General features: G+C 47.0%; 1 protein-coding gene across 1 annotated transcript in view; it reads left to right on the forward strand.

The window, feature by feature from the left end:
• Nucleotides 1–23062, forward strand: part of LOC143989276 (uncharacterized) — a 78804-nt gene that overhangs the window by 15410 nt on the left and 40332 nt on the right. Inside the window, exons 7-8 of the mRNA XM_077489351.1 lie at nt 10507–10639; nt 12293–14209. Of these exons, the coding sequence (XP_077345477.1) occupies nt 10507–10639; nt 12293–14209 (2050 nt within the window). The remainder of the gene's footprint in view (nt 1–10506; nt 10640–12292; nt 14210–23062) is intronic.

The following is a 23062-nucleotide window of genomic DNA, read 5'->3' on the forward strand; positions in this document are numbered from 1 at the left end:
GGCGTCATCCCAGCACTCACGGGTGGATCGCTCGCGGCAAGCACAGCTGGACAATTTCTTCCCGGGGCAGGAGGAGAAGGGCCGGGAGGCCTCCAAAATGGCGCCGGCCGGCAAGGCCCTGAAAGCTGGCAAGGCAGCGCCATCCACGGCCACAAAGTCGCACCGGAGGGATGCCTCGCCGATACCTTCTCCGCAGTCGGTGAGTGATTCGGCCCCCCCGACCTCCCCACGGTCCCCCGGGTTGCTGCCAGAAACCCCTGACGAACCGGACCCCCTGGCTGATGCGGACATCAGGCGCCATATTCTGTCCCTCCCCACCAAAGCTGACCTGGAGCGCTTTGCAGATAGAGTGGAGAAGGCGTTTAAGGAGGACATTGCACAGCTTAAGGCAGACACAGCACACCTGGGGGGTAGGATGGAGTCCCTGGAGCAGAGATTTGAGGAGGCTCTCCCTGCCATAACTATGCTGCAGGACCAATGTGATGTACAAGGCCGCCAGATTGAGGCCCTGCTTAGCCAGTTAGACGACGCCGAGAACCGCAGTCGCAGAGCTAACATTAGGATTCGGGGCCTACCTGAGGCCACGGGAGCTAGGGACATTGTTCCTACCCTGGAGGGTGTTTTTAAGGAGATCCTAGGCTTACCTGCTACGGCTACTGTGGAAATTGACCGTGCACATAGGGCCTTGAAACCCCCATCTCAAGATGTGAACAATCCCAGAGACATTATCTGTAAGCTACATAAGTATACGCTGAAAGATCGAATAATGCAGAAAATGAGAGGGAAACCCTATTTTGATTTTGATGGTGCACACCTGGCTTTTTACCAGGACATCTCAAGGCGCACTCTTATGCAACGCAGGGCCTTGCGCCCCCTCCTGCTGGCTATTCAAGAGGCTGGACTGCCATACCGCTGGGGGTTTCCCTTTGCCCTACAAGTTACCAGGGACGGTAAGACCGTGACTCTCCGCACTAAAGATGACCTCCCACATTTTTTGGCTGCTTTGGAGCTGGAACAGGTAGACTTCCCGGACTGGAGGAACCCTTCGGACCTTGCAGCTTTTAGATTACCGACACCGCAACCGTGGCTGCCCGCTAGAAGTCAGAACCGCAGACGACGCCATAGGAGACAATCCAGGGATCCTTCCACGGACACTGCTGCCCTGGGTCCCTGAGGGTATCAAACCTTTCTCCCAAGGACAGGCTCCTGTGATCTGAAGAACTCAGGGTTGACTTGACCTGACTTACTTGGAACTCCCCACGGCACCCTGTGCTGGTTCAGGTTTTTGGTTCACACTGGCAGTTAACACAATTTGTTTTGTGTTTTTTTTTTCTCTCTTTTTAAAGGCCATAAAAATTTTGTTTTCTTTATTTCTATGGTTCTGCCGTGGGGACCCTGTGAACTGTTAATCAGAACTGTTACTCATTGCTGATTCATGTGTTTTTCCCCTCCTCTATCGCACTAAGTCAGATGCGGTGGGCGGAGATGGGGACCTACTTCCCTCTTTGTTATGGGATTCCACGTACCCCCAGTAGGCTGCCCGTTTTTTTCTTTTTTTTTCTTCTGTACGGGCTTAGATCCTGATGGGGATCTGGAGTTGTGGTTCGGGCCCCGCCCCCCCTTCGGGGGGGGTGGGGACCTCGCCACAGCTTTTAGTTTTTTTCTACCTCTAGCCGGCCTCGGCCGCTATGTTTTATCAGTTGTACCTTGTATATCTTTAACATATATGTTTTTTCTTCCCCTTTTTCTTCCCCTCTCTTCTCTTGACTGCCCTCCTCTTTTTGACTCTTCTCTTATTAGGTCTGCTCTGATGCTCAGCCGTCTGCACCGGGCGCACCACCACTTTGCGAGCATGTCCCTGCCTGGACTTTTGGAATGGCTACATTGCGGGTAAGCACTTACAATGTTAGAGGCCTATGCTCCCCTCATAAGCGTAGTAAGCTCTGGGGGGAACTGAAGCGGCTGAGGTCGCAGGTGGTTTTCCTTCAGGAGACTCACTTTACACATCAGTCATCCCCTAAATTGCCCACCCATCTCTTCAACCAATGGTTTCTCAGCAACTCTCCCTTAGCTAAATCGCGCGGTACAGCCATCGGCATACATAAGTCCTGCCCCTTCCAACCTTCTGCTCACAGGGTTGACCCCCAGGGCAGGTATGTTTTCTTGAAGGGCACTATAGCTGGACAACTCTATACGTTCGCGACACTTTATGCCCCTAACGCTGACCAACTTACTTTTATTGACCGTACCTTGGACCGTCTAGCGGAGTTTCGGGAAGGTTTTTTAATTGTAGGAGGAGACCTTAACGTAAGCCCTGACCCCCAACTTGACACATCCCATGCGAGACCCTCTCATTCCTATAAATTTCTTAAACATTACCGCAAGACTTTGCAATCCCATTTTCTCTCGGACAGCTGGCGGACACTGCACCCCTCTGGTAGGGACTATAGTTATTATTCCACGGTACATGATGTATACACACGGATAGACCACATCTACGTTGACCGTAATATCCTGGAACTCCTTCAGTCCGCGACCATAGACGTTATTTCCATCTCAGACCATGCTCCAGTGACGGTGGCCTTTGCCCTGCCCATGGTTCAGCAGAGGGCCTGGACATGGCGGCTTAACGATAATCTATTGGATGATGGCATAGCGGTGAAGGAGGTCACGGATACGCTGACTAATTACTTTAAGGAGAATACACCGGCTGAGATAGGTGAAGGGGTTATATGGGAAGCTCATAAGGCAGTAGTTAGGGGGGCATTAATCTCTCAGGGGTCTAGGCTTAAAAAAGCTCGGCAGGCGGATTTTACGCGGGTGTATACTGCCCTTCAGAAAGCTGAACTTGCTCATAAGACTAATGGGAGTCCGGAGGCTCTGTTGGCCCTGACGGAGCTACGGGAATTATTTTTGCGGTTATTAGACCGCCAAGCCCGCAAACAATTTCGCTTCTTGGCTCATAAGTATTATGAACACGGGAATAAGTGCGGTCGGATGCTAGCTCGTGCCCTCCGGAAACGCCAGGCCCAGACCTATATTCACAAATTACACGATTCGGCAGGGGTTCCGGTTGTCCAATCCTCTAAAATAGCGGCCGGGTTCCGTGACTATTACACAACATTATATAACTTAGACTCTACAACCTCCCCCGCGACCCGAGTGGATAGACTCAAGGCGACCCGTGCCTACCTGGCGGCGGCTGATCTGCCGAAGCTTACTGAAGAACAATCCGCTGCCCTGGAACTCCCAATTACGGTGGAGGAGATTGGGGCCACGGTGGAGTCCTTGCCCAACGGTAAGAGTCCTGGTCCGGACGGATTTACTAAGGTTTACTATAAAACCTTCCTGCCCCAGCTACAGGCTCCCATGTGTGCCTACTTTAATGCTATCGCTGGGGGCAGTGCCATCCCCCCGGAAGCCCTTCTGGCGCATATTACTGTACTGCCGAAGGAGGGCAAGGACCCCACCGTCCCCCAGAGCTACCGCCCTATTTCCCTTCTTAATTTGGACATAAAGATCCTGACGAAAATTCTAGCAAATAGGCTGAAGCTCCTTATTCCTGGCCTGGTCCACCCGGACCAGACAGGCTTTGTTGCTGGGAGGGAAGCCAGGGATAACTCCCTTCGAGCGGTCCATCTTATTCACTGGGCCCGTTCCCGCCCGGTCCCGCATCCATATATTGTGTTGTCTACGGACGCTGAAAAAGCCTTTGACCGCATAGACTGGTCCTACCTAACAGAGGTACTTCACTCCATACAACTGGGCCAGCGGATGTTGACGACAATCGCAGCTCTATATTCCACACCGTGTGCTCAGGTCAAAGTGAATGGGATTCTGACGGCCCGGTTCCCCATTAGAAACGGCACGAGGCAGGGGTGTCCTCTTTCACCCATCTTGTTTGCCCTGGTGTTGGAGCCGTTTCTCCGCACGGTGCGGGCTAGCCCTGATATTAAGGGCCTCCAAGTTGGCAACACAGAACACAAACTCTCGGCTTATGCTGATGATGTGTTGTTTCACCTTACGGACCCCCTGCTCTCTCTGCCAAACCTGATGAGGGAACTGAAACTTTTTGGGTCATTGTCTAATTTTAAGATAAATTTTTCAAAGTCGGAAATACTCCCTATCCACTTAGACCCGCATCTTATAACATCCCTCAAGGCAGCTTTTCCCTTCGTTTGGACGACGTCTTCCCTGCGATACTTGGGAGTGCATTTAACGAACCGCTACGATACCCTGTACTCAGCTAATTACCCACCCTTACTGGATGCGATCAAAAGAGATCTTTTACAATGGACGGGGACGGCGTTTACATGGTTTGGGCGGGTGAGTGTCATAAAGATGAATGTTCTACCCCGTGTACTTTTCTATTTACAGATGCTTCCGATCCCCTTGCCCAAACACTTCTTTGACCGCCTGAGTAGTATGATGTCTCGCTTTATATGGAACGACCGTAAACCTAGAATAGCATTACGGATACTGCGTCGTTCAAAGAGGTGGGGTGGACTGGGTGTCCCCGACGTCAGACAGTACTATCAAGCGGTGGCCCTCCAGAAGATTCTAGACTGGCATTTCCATTCTCGAACTAAACTTTGGGTCCCTTTAGAGAAGTTTCTGGCGGGTAGGAACTTAGCTTACGCGCCCTGGCTGCCCCGGGTATATAGGGGCCTGGCGGAGACGACCTCCCCTCTGACGACCCATGTGTTCTCAGTTTGGGACAGGCTCAATGCGACACTTAAGCTGGCCCCCCCTATGTCCCCGGTGGCCCCATTGGGTGGTTTTCTATGGTTCCCGCCGGGAGAACAGATGGGTTTCTTTGGGAATTGGGCTGATGATGGGAACGCTAGTTGCAGGCAATTCTTGAGGGATGGTGGACTTATGCCGTATGAGGCCCTGCCCGTCGGTAGCTGTGGCTCCCGAATGAACTTCTGGAGATACCGACAACTACACCACTTTTTTCAGACACATGGTAACACTATTAGGGATCCCCGGACCCTTACCCCGTTTGAGCGCATCTTTCTTGCAGAGGAGCCGACTCCACACCTGGTTTCTGAGTTATACCGGCTGTTGGACTCGGCCAGCTCCCAGACTACTCCTGCTTATATTAGAAGGTGGGAGACTGACTTGGGGATGACGTTCACGGAGACGCAGTTAGCACACCTTTATTCCCTCACCCATTCGTCCTCTAGAGACTCCAAGGTTCAGGAGACCAACTTTAAGTTATTAGCACGCTGGTACCGGGTGCCGGCGGACTTGGCTTGTATTTACCCCTCCGTATCGGAGTCCTGTTGGAGGGGATGTGGACAGCGAGGAACTCTAATTCATGTGTGGTGGGAGTGCCCCCTAATTCGTCCCTTCTGGGAAGACATACAGGGTCAAGTGAAGGCTGTGACCGGGATTGAGGTCCCTCTCTCGCCGCTGCACTTCCTTCTGCAGGTGCCCTCGGTCCCGCTTAGGGTCTATAAGAATTCCGTGTTGGCACATTTGCTGAATGCAGCCAGACGCCTGATTCCGTTATATTGGAAGCGGCCTGGAATCCCCACTCGAGAAGAGTGGTGCAGGGGAGTGCATGCGGTGAAAGAGGCAGAGCACTGGGTCGCTACCTGTAAAGGCCTAGAGGACCGTTTCCACGATATCTGGAGACCTTGGTCGATGTATGCGTCGGATCCTAACCATATGCCCTCCAGTTTAGACGTGGCTCTGCTGGAACTGGCAGACCCCACCCTTAGAACTCTTAGACTAGGCGGAGCTCGGGGGGGGACTGGATCTCCTCCTGGAAGCTCTTAGCGAAGGCATAATGCTTGTGAATATTGAAGCTGGAGAGTGGTGTGCCCGGTGCGGAAGGAGCGGACATTTGGTGACTATGCTCAGGTAAATTGGCCTACTTTTCCCATTCTCTTCCTGTCCCTATCGTTTTTCCTTTCTACCCCTTGCTGACCTTTTCTCTTTCCCTTCTCCTTCCTCATCTTTCCACCTTTCTTGGGTCAGAATGTCATGTAGCCTGAACTGCCGAAGCGAGTAGGTGGTGGGCTGGGATCCCTTTGTTGACGCTTGGGATGCCAGGAGGGAATTTCTGGGCTTGGCAGAGGGCGGCGTTTCGGCAGACCCTCTGTGGTGACACCAGCTCCCGGGATGCGCTGGTGGTGGAGGGGGCAGCTGGCGGCTGTTGAGGCCCCCCCCCTCTACCCTAGTGCCGGGACGGTGTCCATTTCTCAGGTCCCTTCCTGCCGGGTTTTGTCCCACTATTGGTTGAGGCACTTGTTTCCTTTTTCACCCTGGCACTTATCGGGGTTTCCCAGCCCACCGGCTATGTATGTATATACCCAAGACATTCTCCTTCTCTTTATGGCTCTAAGACCTTTCTCTTTAAGTCTGTTTAAATGTTCAACTTACATGCTGTTATTCAAGCACTAGAACGGCCTTTTTTTTTTTTTTTTATTTAGGCCGATAAGTATTGCACTTCAATGTGATGTTGGACCAGTACTGTTTTTTATGTTTCTGTTTCTGTTATATTGCAATAAATACTGATTACACAAAAAAAAAATAATAATTTCTTCTCCTCAGATTTTACTATGGAAAAGGAGAGTTTTGATAGACAAGATGATAGGGTTACCAACACAGCGAGGAATGTGCCCTTGTGGTTAACAGAAGCTAATGTTCTAAAAAGTCTAGAAAAACTTAATATGAACAAATCAGCAAGACCAGATGGTTTGCACCCAAGAGTCCTCAAAGAACTTAGCCAGGTCATTGCCAGACCTTTAAGAAAGGCATTTTGACTTGAATGGTACCAGACGATTGGCGTAAAGCTAACATGGTACCAATATTCAAGAAAGGGCTAAAATACATACCTGATAACTGCAGGCTAGTCACGAGGGGATGATAACGGACCATATCCAGGAACTTGCAGATAAGAAAAGTATCATTAGTAGTAACCAGCATGGATTTATGAAAGATCGTTCTTGCTAGACCAACCTATTAACATTCTATGAGGACGTGAGCTGTAATCTGGATAAGGGAAGGCCTGTGGATGTAGTGTATCTAGATTTCGCTAAAACATTTGACACAGTACCCCATAAACACTTAATCAAAAAATTGAGGTCTGTGGGCATCGATGATAATATATGTATTAGGATGGCAACTGGTTGCAGGAAGCATGCCCAAAGGGTGGTGATAAATAGCTTTTTTCTACATGGTTTGCAATTATAAGTGGGGCGCCCCAGGGCTCTGTCCTGGGAACAATTCTTGTTCATATATGCTATAGAGCAGCCTTTCTCAACCTTTTCAACACAGAGGAACCCTTGAAATAGTTCTCTGGTCACGGGGAACCCCTGATAAAAATAAGAAATCTACAGCTCATGATACATTAGTGTGATGGTCAGTGGGAAGAATGGTCCTTACAGTTGTGGTCATTTTGGAAGAATTACCAGATCAATGGTGTCAGTGGGAACTTATCTGAGAGGCAGAAATTTCCAAATGCTGAAGGAACCCCTAACAACCTTTTGAGGAACCCTAGGGTTCCACGGAACCCTGGTTGAGAAACACTGCTATAGAGGTTGGTTATATATAATTCAATCTCAATGTTTGCTGATGATACAGGGTAATAACTTCACAACAGGATATTCAAACGCTACAGAAAGACCTCAATAAATTGGAGGACTGGGCAAACACATGGAAAATGAGGTTCAAGGTAGGGAAATGTAAATGGGGTTTAAAAATATGAATGCAAGTTACACGCTAGGGGAGAACCTCGGGGGTAATCGAGGATTGAAAAAGCTCTGGGGGTCCTAGTTAATGACAGACTCAGCAATACCATGCAATGCCAAGCTGCAGCACGCAAGGCCATCGGAATATTAGCATGCATTAAAAAAGGTATTTACTCAAGAGATAAAACTATAATTCTGCAACTTTACAAAATTCTGGTTCGGCCACATCTTGAATATGTCACCCAGTTCTGGTCACCAGTCCTCAGGAAAGATGTACTAGAATTGGAAAGAGTCCAGAGAAGGGCAACAAAGTTAATAAGAGTGCTGGAGTACCTCAGTTATGAGGAAAGACTACAAGTATTAAACGTATTCTCCCTGGAAAAGAGACGTCGAACAGGGCATATGATAGTGATACCCAAATATCTTAATAGTGATTCCAGCGTTGTGAGGAAACTGTTCAGTGACAGGTCACTCATGAAGACACGTGGCCACTTAAAGAGGAAGTAAACCCTGATGAGTTTACTTCCTCTTTCATTCCCTGCAAAGGTAAAGCATAATGGACTACTATGCATCGCATAGTAGTCCATTATGTGTCACTTACCTGACACAGGAGCCAGCGAAGTCACCGCTGTCCCTTGTAGTCCGGCGCATCCATCTTCTTGGTGGGGTCTCGCAGCTCCGCCGCTGTCATTCGCACGGGAGCCGACTCGCGCGGCTAGCTCCGTCGCTGAGAATGCCGCGCTCAGTGCGCCTGCGCGCCGCTGTCTACGGCGCATGTGCCATAGACAGCGGTGCCTGTCTTCCGGCAAATATCTCCTAAACCGTATAGGTTTAGGAGATATTTCTTGGACCTACAGGTAAGCCTTAATCTAGGCTTACCTGTAGGTCAAAGTGTGTTGTAAGGGTTTACAACCACTTTAATGAGGTTGGACATGAAAAGGTTCAACCTTAAACTGTGTAAGGGATTTTTACTGTTAGAGCGATAAGGATGTGAAACTGCCTTCCACAATTGGTGGTTGCAGCGGGAAATGTAGCTAATTAAAAAAAAAAAAACTTAGGACATCTTATAGAACACTATATTCAGGGATATGGAAAATGGTAGGGACATAATACTTACACACACCCACGCTAGATGGACTGATGTCTTTTTTTCAACCTTAACAACTATGTAAGTATAAAAACTACAGCTGCTCCTCTCCACTAGCATTGCTGACCAGGGCTACACACTCCCACCACCAAAGGTCTTTGGTCCCCGAAGAAACATTAGTGCCTGTTAAAGGAGCAAATATGTAGGCACTCCTCACTGCTAGCATTGCTGACTGAGGCTACAGTTATTCATTCGGTGGTTAAACAAATGTTCGAAATAAGTGACTTCTGTGTACTAAACTAAGAATTCATACCTTGAAAGTCTGTTGTTGATATGGTGTCGTATATGTGCTGTGGGTTTGAATGTGTGTATGTATGAATGCTGTTTGGGTCTTTATGTTCCTTCACAAACTGCCAGCTTGGAATACACCAGGGATATGCAATTAGCGGAGCTCCAGCTGTTGCAAAACTACAAGTCCCATCATGCCTCTGCCTCTGGGTGTCATGCTTGTGGCTATCAAAGTCTTGATATGGCTCATGGGATTTGTAGTTCTGCAACAGCTGGAGGTCCGCTATTTGCATATACATGGTGCACACTAATTAGTACATGACTTGGTATAGTCATAACCACCTTTTGCCACATACACACGACCGGACTTTTCGACAGCAAAGGTCCGACGGAACAAATCCATCAGACATTTGTGTGTGGGCTCCATCGGACCTTTGCTGTCCAAAAATCTGACAGACTTTAGGAATAGAACATGTTTCAAATTTTTCCTGCCGGAAACCCAGTTCCTATGGGGAAATCAGCTTGTCTGTATGCTAGTCCAACGGACAAAAAACGACGCTAGGGCAGCTACTGGCTATGAACTTCCTTGTTCTAGTCTGGTCGTATGTCATCCCGTTCTAATCCATCGGACTTTGGTGTGATTGTGTGTGGCCAAATCCGTTCATTCGGAAAGTCCATAGGAACTCCGCCGAAAGTCCGTTGGGAAAACCATCGGACCTAGTCTGCCGGAAAGTCCGGTCGTGTGTACGAGGCATAACACGCCTGTAATGTAAGTCCGTGTCTGTTGTATTTTTTGCTGTAAAATCAAAATAAACACCTTTCAAAAAAAAAAAAAAAGAAAAAGAGAGTGATTGTTGCCATGTGTTACCAGTGACCGTATTCTTGGTGTAAATTTATTGTTAATCTGTATGAAACTGCATGCAGATTAGCATCAGTGTTTATAAACTATTGTATCTGGCAGACAGGAATCAGAGTGTGTGTGGGGTTCCCTAGCAAACCAGTCAGCTTATAAAATGAAGGTGGTGGCAAGCCATCCTAAGTCATGTGTCTGGTGTGTGTGGGCAGTGGGAAAAGTGATTATGCCAAGATTCTAGGTCATGGTATAGCTTAGGGACTTACAGAAGTATCTGGGAATTACTAAGTGTCTCCACAACCCTTACACCAGATTGTATGCAAGATTTGTATCTGCGTGTGTGTGTGTGTGTGTGTGTGTGTGTGTGTGTGTGTGTGGCCAGGCTTTGGGTGAAGTTTTACTTCAGTGGTGGCTAGTGGTATTGCAGGCTGTGATAATTATTGCACTTTTTTACCTGTTCAGAGTAAGCTCTTTCCTCATTCCTCCTCCACCAAACAAGGTCCTCATCTCGGTTGGTGAGTCTCCATGGGTGTGCATTCTTGACGGTGTTATTTTCTGCCATTCTGTTGGTTTAGGGTGAAGATCTGATGGACATAAAAGTAGAAGGTGAAGTAGAAGAGATGAATGTGAGGGATGATCAGCAATATACGGAGGAGGCTGGAATGACGAGGAAAATCAAAGAGGAGGACACTTCTACAGAGATCACAGGTGAGCCAGAATATATTCTTTTATTATCTGCTCTGTAACTGAACACTGATTGGTTCAGAGTAGGGAAGGAGATAAGGGACATCATGAGTTGTTAATAGTCACCTCCTTGTACTGATTTCCGTCCTGCGCATTATATCTTCTTTTCTCTCAGATAAACCCCCTTCTCTGTGTTGCAGATACAATTTATGTATTCAGACATGATTTATGTATAGTGATGAGCTGTACCTGAGTCCAGTTCAGGGCAGGTTGAACAAAGTTTATCGAAGTTCGGATCCTGAATCCAAGAATCAATGGGAGTTGAATCTTAGAAATCAGTAATGGTCATTTTCTATGCTAATAGGCAAGGGGTTGTCAAACTAATGGAGGGATGGGCACTGCCCTGGGAGACATGTACCCAAAAAAAATAAAAAATGTAAAGTCCTGTTTGTCGGGGAGCAGTGATTGCAATAATGTGAAACATTAAAAATGCTAAACTCCCTTAAATAACATCACTAAATCTTTATGGAGAAAAAAGCTATAGAAATATTTTATTAATACAATGTATACTAACTATTTACAAATAAAAAAGATGCTGTTTAATTTGCGGGTAAATGGCAGCTTACACTTATGCCTGCTCTCTTCATTTATACCAGAAGCTAATCACACAACAAAAAGGGTGCCTCCTGAAAAATACAAACAAGACCGTTCTCTGAACATGCAACCTGACTAACTATGTAACCAGAAAGGAAAGGAGGAATGAGTATGCGTCCCTCAATTCCAATCCTGAACAATACCAGGCCACATACTCCCAAAATAAGGGGGGAGGGGTTACTTTGTATGAGTGCCCCCCTGGCACAAAACCTCAACTCCAGGACAAGTTCCTCTTCCCCACAAATCTGCCCCAAAAAAGCTTTTCAGAACCGGGAAGCCCCCTATAAAAATATGGGGGTGCTCAGTCAGGGTCCACCCCCTCCCCCCAGTGTTAATGACAAAGGGGTTCATAGTGACCCTACTGTTCTGTTCGAAATGCAGCTTTATGTATTGACAGACCTCCCTAGAACCGGTTGGTCTGGACAATATGGTCACCTGCTGACTTGGCACCATCCACAGGCAGCTTCAATTCTCAATGAGACACAGAAGTTGAATCCAGCGCAACTTAAGCTAGCATTTTCCAGTCTTTTTGAAGGGCAGGAAAACAATCCGTTTCCTAAGCCCTTTCTCTGAGCAGAACTAACAGTAACTGAGAGACATGGAAGAAACAGGGAGGGCCTAGCCAGGACTGAACTTACTAGCACTAACAGCCTTGTTGGGATGAAAAGTAAGGAGGAATATAGAAAACTGAAAAACACATTTTGCAACAGAAAGTATTCCTCGCACCCTCCAGTACTGCTTATCACCAGAAGCCTAGGCCCATAGTTATTTGTTCTATGCTGAAAGGTCTTCAAGTTTTATCTTTGAACCTCTTCGTTATCAGAGATCACATCACTGTAAATGTAGAAGTGATCTGGGAGGAGGACCAAAGGGCCCTTTTTTTACTGAAGAGGGGAAATCGCAGCTGGTTGGGACATCTACAGAGTACATCTGCTCACAAAAATCTACCTGTTCCAGATGGAATCTTGATTTAGGTGAACTCACTCTCATGTATCTATTGATCATGTTTTTATATTATTGCAGGGCACGCCATAGAGGAACCCTCAAAGGATCATCTCACTTTATATCTAAGCTGTAAAATGGAAGATGAGGACATCACAAGAGATTTTGTAGGAGAAAAGACAATGAGCTCCGTTATGGATGGAGGAATTCACAGTGTGGTTGGACCATCAAATCCCTCTGACTCTGGGCAACAACCTCTTACTGTAAGGGATGGTGCCGGAATTCAGGGGGAGGAGAAAATTTCCTGTCCTGAATGTGGGGAAAGCTTTAACTCTGAATCAAGTCTTACTGTACATCAGAGATCTCATACGGGTGGGAGGCTTCATTCCTGTTCTGAATGCGGGAAATATTTTTTCAAAAAATCAGAACTCATCCTACATTACAGAGCTCATACGGGCAAGAAGCCGTATTCCTGTAACAAGTGCAGGAAATGTTTTTCACAGCTGTCCCACCTTTATATACATCAGAGGTCTCACATGAGGACAAAGCCTTGTTCTTGTCCTGAGTGTGGAAAATGCTTTTCAAGGAAATCAACCCTTGTAATACATAAAAGATCTCACACCGGGGAGAGGCCGTACTCCTGCCCTAAATGTGATAAAAGTTTTTCACGCAAGTCCAATCTTTACACACATCAGAGGATTCACACAGGAGAGAAGCCTTATTCCTGTCCTGAGTGCGGGAAATGTTTTTTACAGAAATCACACCTTGTTAGTCATCAAAGATCTCACACAGGAGAGAAACCGTATTCCTGTTCTGAGTGCGGGAAATGTTTTTCACATGTGTCCCATCTTTACAGACATCAGCAGTCTCACACAGGGGAAAGACCATTTTCCTGCCCTCAGTGTGGAAAATGTTTTTCACAGAAATCTGGCCTTGTTAGTCATCAGACATCTCACACAGGAGAGAAACCGTATTCCTGTTCTGAATGTGGGAAATGTTATAGACGGAAATCAAACTTTGTTATACATCAAAGATCTCACGCAGTAGAGAGCGCGAAAACAAATTTTGTTGAACATCAAAGTTCTCACATTGAGGAGAATTCGTACTCCTGCACTGAATGTGAGAAATGCTTTACACATCAATCCAAACTTTACACGCATCAGATGATTCACACAGGCGAGAAGCCATATTCGTGCCCTGATTGTGAGAAATGTTTTTCACGGGCTGCCCATCTTTACACACATCAGTTGATTCACACAGGAGAGAAGCCACATTCCTGCCCTGAGTGTGGGAAATGTTTTTCACGGGCAGCCCATCTTTACAGACATCAGATGTCTCACACGGGGGAGAAGCCCTATTGCTGTCCTGAGTGTGGGAAATGTTTTTTAGAGAAGTCCCATCTTTACACACATCAAAGGATTCACACAGGCGAGAAGCCGTATTCCTGCCCCGAGTGTGGGAAATTTTTCTCAAAGAAATCGGACCTTGTTAGACATCAAAGATCTCACACAGGTGAGAAGCCACATTCCTGTGCTGAGTGTGGGAAATGTTTTTCAAAGAAATCAAACCTTGTTGTACATCAAAGATGTCACACAGGAGAGAAGCCATATTCTTGTCCTGAATGCGGAAAATGTTTCTCAGACAAATCAAGTCTTGTTAGGCATAAAAGATCTCACACAGGAGCAAAACCATATTCCTGTCCTGAGTGTGAGAAATGTTTCTCCAAGGAACTGAACCTTGTTAGACATCAAAGATCTCACACAGGTAAGAAGCCACATTCCTGCCCTGAGTGTGGGAAATGTTTTTCAAAGAAATCAGCCCTTGTTATACATCAAAGATCTCACACAGGTGAGAAGCCATATTCCTGTCCTGAGTGTGAGAAATGTTTCTCAACGAAATCAGCTCTTGTTAGACATCAAAGATCTCACACCGGTGAGAAGCCATATTCCTGCCCTGAGTGTGAGAAATGTTTCTCAAAGAAATCAACCCTTGTTAAACATCAAAGCTCTCACAGAGATGGGAAGCCAAATTCTTTCCCTGATTGACCAAAATGTTTTCACGGGTGTCCCATCTTTACACTCATTAGAGGTTTCACACAGGGAGAAGCCGTGTGTCTGTCCTGAGTGCAATAATCGTTTTTTACAGAAATCAGATCTTGCTATGAATCAATGATCTTACAGAGATGAGAAGCCGTATTTTACAAATCATCCATTGAATTGCTGACGGTTGGCAACCCTGCCTGGTGCCCCGGAACTTGTAGCTGAAATGGATTCAAACATTTACTTATTATGCCGCGTACACACGGTCCTAATTTCCGACAACAAATGTTCGATGGGAGCTTGTTGTCGGAAATTCTGACCGTGTGTAGGCTCCATCGGACATTTTCCGTGGGAATTTCCAACAAACAAAATTTGAGATCTGGATCTCAAATTTTCCGGCAACAAAATCCGTTATCGTAAATTCTGATCGTGTGTACACAATTCCGAAGCACAATATTCCACGCATGCTCAGAATCAAGCAGAAGAGCCGCACTGGCTATTGAACTTCAATTTTCTCGGCTCGTCATACGTCACCGTGTTCTTGACGTTCGGAATTTCCGACAAGATTTGTGTGACCGTGTGTATACAAGACAAGTTTGAGCCAACATCCATCTGAAAAAAAACATGAATTTTGATGTCGGAATGTGCGATCGTGTGTACGCGACATTAGAGTGTTGTGAATTTTTGTGATGTTAAATCATATGTAGACCTGAATCTAATCCCATAACTCTCTGAGGTTAAGTTACGGCTGAAGACGTTGAGAAACCTGGCCTTCTCTCTAATTGGTGGTATAGATTTGTTCAAAATGAAGGTCCTTTTAATGTTTTTATGCTTGTTTCAAAATTCACTCACCTGGATCCCCAAATCCTTTTTAAAGAGCTTACTCAAATCATACTTTACAACAAACTTGCCACACTTACTAGACTAACCTCACAGGGTGGCTTAGCCATGCCAGATTTCTACAAATAATTTTTGGTCACGCAACTTGTTACTTCCCATTGGTGGCTAGAGCCAAACCTGAGCAATCACTCTGTCTATGCTAAATTCCCTGGAGGCATTAAAGCTCTCTATTCCCCGACCCCCCCCCCCCCTCCCACTTTATGAAGACCACTATTAAAGCTTGGTCAATGGGACCTAAGTGGAAACAGCAGACTCCTCCTGCCCTTTCACCCGATTGTGGAATAACCCCACCCTGACTCATTTTTACATGCTTCCTGACCCTCTCAGGGCTGGGCCAAGTTGAAAATAAAAACTCTAGGACATATTGTGAGTGAAGGGAAACTAATGTCCTTTGCAGCCATTAGATCAAAATATAACTTACCACTGTACCACCAGTTTAGATCTGTCTATGTAGATATCGCACGCCTTCCGTAATCAATTTCTTCACCAGGACTTGTACCTAGCCTGCTCTCACATATCGACCACCTTTCAAAACCAGCCTCCTCACTTTACCAACACCTAATCTTCAATACTTTTTCAGATCTTTCTGGCCTTCAGAATAAATGAGATATACCGAATATTGATAATGGAGGACTGGTCCAATGTCTAGGACACCCCGTTTAAACAACTAGTCTCTGCCAGGGAAAGGCTGGCCCAATTCAAAGTCCCCCATAGAGTGTACCACACTCTGTCTAGGCTTCACAAGTTGAACTCAACCTTACCCTCAACATGCAGGCAATGTCGTTAATCTGAAGCTGATTTCTTCCACATTTTTTGGACATGCTCCCTCATTTCACAGGTTTGGGCAGAGGTGGTGGATGTCATCAATGCAATTGCCTCTTCTGACCTTACCCTGGATCCAAAGCTGTGTCTGCTGGGCCTGGTGGAACACATGGACCCCACAGTTGCTGAGAGAACACTCTTTCGCCTACTACTCTATTATATTGGAAAATTGATTATGATGAATTGGAAAAAAGCTGCCCCTCCCGGTTATCTTTCGGAAACACTTATTCAACCCCAATCTTTCACTTTATCAGGATACGTATGAAAATAGAGCAGGAAAAAGAAATTTCATAATGCATGGGCTCAATGGCTTGAAGATCCCTTCACAGCCCCATGATGCCCCCTCCTCTGGGTCAGAACCATCACTATCGCTACATACCCAATCCCCTTGCTGCCTTATTTATGAGAAGACGGCTCGAAGTCTGCCCTGGAATGATGTGGTCTGCTACGTGAACCAATTGTTTCTTTTTGTAAATGCCAACCCTCAATATGTTTTTCCCATTTGCTCTCCTGCATGGGTAGCTGAGCTTGGAGTATTCAAGTTTTCATTTCTATGTAGAAAAATTAATAAAACAGATTTATAAAAATGAAAACTTTGTATGTAGCCCACTTATGACAGCCAAGCAGTGATTGGTCTTGTTGCAACTGGACTGACGTGCTGGTGTCGGAAATCCTATCCCCAATGCAGCCATCAGAGTCCAGCCCACATCCATATCTCATTAAAACAAGGAGCATGAGCTGGGGCGAATAACATGGAGCAAGTTCGAAACCCAGTGAATTGCAACTTTCTGACATGCTTTCGCCACAGGATAAATCTCAGAAAAGTTTATTTCAGTTTTTATTCTTTTCTTATTTTCACAGCTAATCGGTGTATGTCCTTTTTGTCTTTTTTTTTAGTTCTTTTCTTTGTATATATTTTATGAACTGCCCTCTTTAAAGATATAAAATTATAAAATTAATAAGTGGCTTCTGTGTGCTAAGCTAGGATTAGGGATGAGCTTGATGTTCGGGTCGAACATAATTTCTACTCGAACATTGGGTGTTCACCCGTTCGTAGAACAGCAAACATTATGGCGTTCGTGGCAAATTCGAGCCCCATGGAACACCCCATAATGCACTGTGAGAACGCAGTGCATTGCTGTACGATGATTAGCCAAAGCATGCACCTGACCTGCATGCTTTGGCCAATCACAGCGCTCTCTTCTGAGTGACATAATTGACCAAAGGCAGGGAGCCTTTGGCCAATCATGGCTCAGGGGGACTAAATCCATGCCCCACACTATATAAGGCAGCTTACACAGCAGCCCTGTGTAGTGTTGTTGGCGTGGACAGAGAGATAGCTTGAGTTAGATTAAGCAGGCAGGGTATTCAGTTAGTGGTAGTGTATTTGATATATATATATATATATATATACTCTGCATCCAGTGTAGCCTATATCTACAGTGCATTCCATGGTGTACTGTTTCTAATATGCTTCAGACGGTGTATTAAATATATATATATATATATATATATATATATATATATATATATATATATATATATACACTCTGCAACCAGTGTAGCCTATATCTACATTGCATTCTGTGGTGTACTGTTTCTAATACACTTTAGGCAGTGTACACAGTATCTAATACAGTGTGTACAGTGTCTACTACACTTCTGGTGGTGTACACAGTATAAAATACAGTGCAGCCGTAGTACAGTTTCTACTACACTTCTGGTGGTGTACACAGTACACAATACAGTGCAGCCATAGTACAGTTTCTACAAATTTTCTGGTGGTGTACACAGTATCTAATACAGTGTGTACAGTTTCTACTCCACTTCTGGTGGTGTACACAATACAGTGCAGCCATAGTACAGTTTCTACTACTTTTCTGGTGGTGTACACAGTATCTAATAGAGTGTGTACAGTTTCTACTACACTTCTGGTGGTGTACACAGTATAAAATACAGTGCAGCCGTAGTACAGTTTCTACTACACTTCTGGTGGTGTACACAATACAGTGCAGCCATAGTACAGTTTCTACAATTTTTCTGGTGGTGTACACAGTATCTAATACAGTGTGTACAGTTTCTACTCCACTTCTGGTGGTGTACACAATACAGTGCAGCCATAGTACAGTTTCTACTACTTTTCTGGTGGTGTACACAGTATCTAATAGAGTGTGTACAGTTTCTACTACACTTCTGGTGGTATAAACAGTACACAATACAGTGCAGTCACAGTACAGTTGCTAATACAGTGCAGGCGGTGTACACAGTATCTAATACAGTGTAGTGTGGTGTTGCAAAACAAAATATACATCATGTCCGGAAGGCCACCAAGGAGAGGCAGATGCTCACAGGCCACTAAAAGAGGGCAAGCAGCCTCTGTGTCTACAGTCAGCAGTGCTGGCCGTGGACATGCTGCATCCTCTACAGGTGGCCGTGGGGAATGCTTGTCCTTTTTTTCTGCTGCTGGTTGTGTTATTGAGCCACAACATGCATAAGAGTTGGTGGAGTGGATAACAAAGCTGTCCTCATCCACCTCATCCTCTGTCACCCAGGCTCAGAGTAGTTTGCCTTCCAGCGCAGCTGCCAAAGCGGCCTATTCCACCAGCTCCTTGTCCACAGTCACTCATAGTCCCACCATCATGCACAGAGGACTCCCCAGAATTATTCAACCACAGTGTTGGGTACATGCTGCTGGAGGATGCGCAGCGATTTGAAGTTGGTTCCCAGGTTGAGGAAGGGAGTAACGTGAGCCTAGAGAGAGGGGGTGCCCAAGAAGGACAAGAAACTGGCAGTCATGTTCCCCCAGCTGAAGCACACTGCCAGGTTTGCTCCAGTGATGGGGAGGGAGGGGATGATGAGGTCACTGACTTTACTTGGGTGCCTGAGAGGAGGAGGAGGCACAACTCCAACGAGGCAGGATGTCCTCTAGGGGGCAGCTTAAGGGCAGCCACCCTATTGCATCACACCGCAGAGCTCCGCAGGTGCAGGGCGCTGCTGACTCCCTGCTGACTTTTAAAAGTTCCTTGGTGTGGGCCTTTTTCGACACATGTGCAGCAGATCACACCATTGCTGTTTGCAACCTATGTCTGAAGCGGATCAAGCGTGGCCAGAACAGCAGCCGCTTGGGCACCACATACTTGACCAGACATATGACGACCTGCCATGCAGTCCGTTGGCAACAGAACTTGAAAGACCCACATCAAAGAAAAAGGCGGACTTCTCCTTGCTTCTCATCTGGGACCGCAAAAAAGAAATTCAGTTCCAGCCATCCACATGCTCAGCATCTAAATGCTAGCTTGGCCAAATTGCTAGCACTGCAACTGCTGCCTTTTCAGCTGGTATACTCTGCCCCCTTTCGTGAATTTGTGGAATGTGCTGTACCTCAGTGGCAGGTTCCAAAATGCCATTTATTTTCATGGAAGGCCATTCCGGCTCTCTACCAGCATGTGAAAGGCAATGTTTTGGCCTCGTTGGACAGCAGTAAGGTGCATATTACCGCGGACTCATGGTCCAGCGGGCATGGGCAGGGACGTTACCTTTCCTTAATGGCGCACTCTACATCCATTCCAGACTGCTTCCACCCAGACCTCTTGGGTATGCCTTTCAGTCCTCTGACTTTACATTCACCAGCCCTCCTGGCTGCCTTTCTTCCTGGAGATTTGCCTGGCAATGTTCTCCTGCTGTCCTTAACCTTGCTCCCATGTCTCCTGATCAGGATCCTTCCATGTGTCATGAGAAGGGACACTTCCGCACCCGATCCCAGGCCCGAGGTTCCCCCCCCCAGAATAAGGGGCACCCACAAGGGCCACTGACAGCCTAACACTCCATCTACATCTTTCACTTGAACTCCACTGCCCCAACTGGGCTGAGCCTGAGTATATGAGAGGGCCTGCCCCCTGCCAACCCATATGTTGGGGATTGGTCATGTTCCTAATGAATACTCCAGACAGCTCCACTTTACTTCCCCTCCCATTCTTCAGGAAGTTTCTAGTAAGTTCGAGAAGTAGGGGGGAGGTCTCAGTGATGCTGCCTGTGAGTCACCCAGATCTCCCTGAATCTCTGCCCAACCCAGAAAGCCTGAACAATTTTAACTACACTAAACAAAAATCTATTTACACTTATAGCACACTAGAGGATGCTTCATGTAGACAGTGCCCAAGCACTTGAGGCTACTGTAGAACTCCTCAGCAGTAGGGATGAGCTGGGTTCGACTCGAACACCGGCTGTTCGCTCTTTTGGCGAAGCCAGAACTTTGTGGGCCGTTCGCGCCATATTCGTGTGGCGCTCACGGCCCACAATGCACTGTGCAATCGCAGTGCATTGCTGGCTGATGATTGGCCAAGCATGCACTGTGACCCGCATGCTTGGCCAATCACAGCGCCAGCAGCGAGGCAGAGCAGGATGCCTGTGGCCAATTATAGCTCAGGAGGTTTAGTACACGCCCCACACTATATAAGGCTACCTGCGCGGCGGCCTTGTGTAGTGTGTTGCGGCGTTCAGAGAGAGAAGGATAGGCAGGGACAGTGTCTTCTTTTCTTGTGATTGAACCTAGTGCAGTTAGAGTTGGTGTATTGTGCCTCCTGCACAATATACACCTGAAGCTACCCCAATTGCTCGTGTTCTTCAGATCCTATACCACAGGCAGGCAGCTGCAATAATCACAGTCGGTGTACTGTGTCATGTGCTCAGTGTGCACCTAAAGCTACCTCAATTACTGCTGTTCTCATCTCCCTGCAGGCCATTAGTATGTCTGGAAGGCCAACAAGGAGAGGCAGACAGTCACAAGCCAATAAAAGAGGGCAATCAGGCTCTGTGTCTAGAGGCAACAGTGCTGCTCGTGGACGCGGTGCATCGTCATCAGCACGTGGCCATGGGACATGCTTGTCCTTATTATTGGCAGCTGGACGTGTTGAGCCACAACATGCTGAAGACTTGGTAGAGTGGATGACCAAGCCCTCCTCATCCTCTCTCACCCAGGCTCAGGGTACTGGCAAAGCAGCTGTCAATGTGTCCTCTTCCCTCGTCTCAATGTCATCAGTCACTCCTTCCCTAGACCCACCATGTCCTCCTGAGGAGTCCCCCCAACTGTTTGACCAAAGTGTTGAGTACATGTTCCAGGAGGATGCCCAGCGTTTTGAAGGCTCTGATGATGATACCCAGCTAGAGGAAGGCAGTAGCGTGAGCCCAGAGAGAGGGGATGCTCAAGAAGGACAGTAATCTGGCAGTCATGTTCCCCCAGCTGCAGCATACTGCCAGGTTTGCTCCAGTGATGAGGAGGGAGGGGATGATGAGGTCACTGACTCCACGTGGGTGCCTGATAGGAGAGAGGAGGAGTAGGAACATCTCCAATGAGGCAGGATGCCCTCAAGAGCCAGCTTAAGGGCAGCACACGGACTGAATCACACAGCAGAGCTCCGCTGTGCAGGGCGCTGCCTCTGCGCTTTATTCAAAAAGTTCTTTGGTGTGGGCCTTTTTTGAGACAAGTGCGTCAGATTGCACTGCTGCTATTTCCAACATATGTCTCAAGCGTATCTCGCATGGCCAAAACATCACCCGCTTGGGCACCACATGCTTGACCAGACATATGTTGACCTGCCATGCAGCTTGTTGGCAAGCGTACCTTAAAGACCCACACCAAAGAACAAAGCGGACCTCACCTTGCTCCTCATCAGCTGGGATCTCCAACCCCACTATACCTTCAGTCCTCTCAGAAACCTGCACTGAGAGGAATGAAGGTGTAGAATTAGGTGTGTCACAGCCAAGTACTTGCGGGCACTCTGCTAGCAGTACACCGACATCCGATTGTAGCAGGCATATTTCCCTGCCCCAGCTGCTGGACCGTCGAAAGAAGTTCACTCCCAGCCATCCACATGACCAGCGGTTGAATGCTAGCTTGGCTAAATTGCTAGCACTTCAGACTTGGACACCTTTGCCACGGAAAATCCTCTGGGTTACTGGGTCTTGAGGATGGATCACTGGACAGAGCTTGCACAGTATCCAATTGAGCTACTGGCCTGTCCTGCATCCAGCTTTCTTTCGGAATGCACATTCAGTGCTGCTGGAGGCTTTGTAACCGATCACAGGGTGCACCTGTCCACCGACTCGGTTGATCGACTGACCTTCATAAGGATGAATCAGTCTTGGGTCACCACCAGTTACCAAGCACCTGAAGCTGATGTAACCGAATAATTTTTTTTGAAATGTCAAATCCCTTCAAGACTGCCTATGCTGATGCTGAGTGACTATCCTGTTATGTTGACTGACTATCCTCTTCCTCCTCAATGATCCTGCTGATAGCTTTGAAGAACATTTTTGGTTCTGGGCACCGCCACCAGCGGCCAAGGCCCAATTTTTCAGCCCCTGTTTAACAGGGGCATGTAATTACAATTTTTGATGCAATGCTTTGCAGCAGGGCTCATTCCTGCACTCCAACTAGAGTATCTGGGAGAGGTTGCAGTGTCCTGGCACCAGCACCAGTGCCTAAAGCCCAATTTTCTGCCCCTGTTTAACAGGGGCATGTAATTACAATTTTTGATGCAATACTTTGCAGCAGGGCTCATTCCTGCTCTCAAACTAGAGTTTCTTTGAGGTGTTGCAGTGTTGTGGCACCAGTGCCTAAGGCCCAATTTTTCAGCCCCTGTTCAACAGGTGCATGTAATTACAATTTCTGATATAATATTTCACAGCAGGGCCCGTTCCCGCGCCCACCGAGAGTAACTGTGAGGACTTACAGTGTTGTGGCACCAGCACCACAACCACCAAAGGCCCAATTTTTCTACCACTGTTCAACAATGGCATGTAATTACAATTCTTGATATAATAGTTCACAGCAGGGTGCTCCAGCGCCCACCAAGAGTCACTTTGAGGGCTTACAGTGTTAACTTGTGGCAACACCAACACTTTAGGGCCAAATTTCCACAGAGCATATAGGGCAGACCCAGTGGCGGCTGGTGAAGTTTTAGGATGGGGGGGCGCAAGACCCCGCCCATCCACGGTTGGCCCCTCCCACTTCTCATAAGCCACACCCAGAACAATGCTTATGTCAGCACAAACACAACACATGGAACAACTGTAATGGATCCATGACTGA

Source organism: Lithobates pipiens, unplaced genomic scaffold, assembly GCF_037356315.1.
Source record: "Lithobates pipiens isolate NorthernLeopardFrog02 unplaced genomic scaffold, aLitPip1_a1.2 Scaffold_18, whole genome shotgun sequence".
In the NCBI taxonomy this organism is placed as follows: Eukaryota; Metazoa; Chordata; class Amphibia; order Anura; family Ranidae; genus Lithobates; species Lithobates pipiens.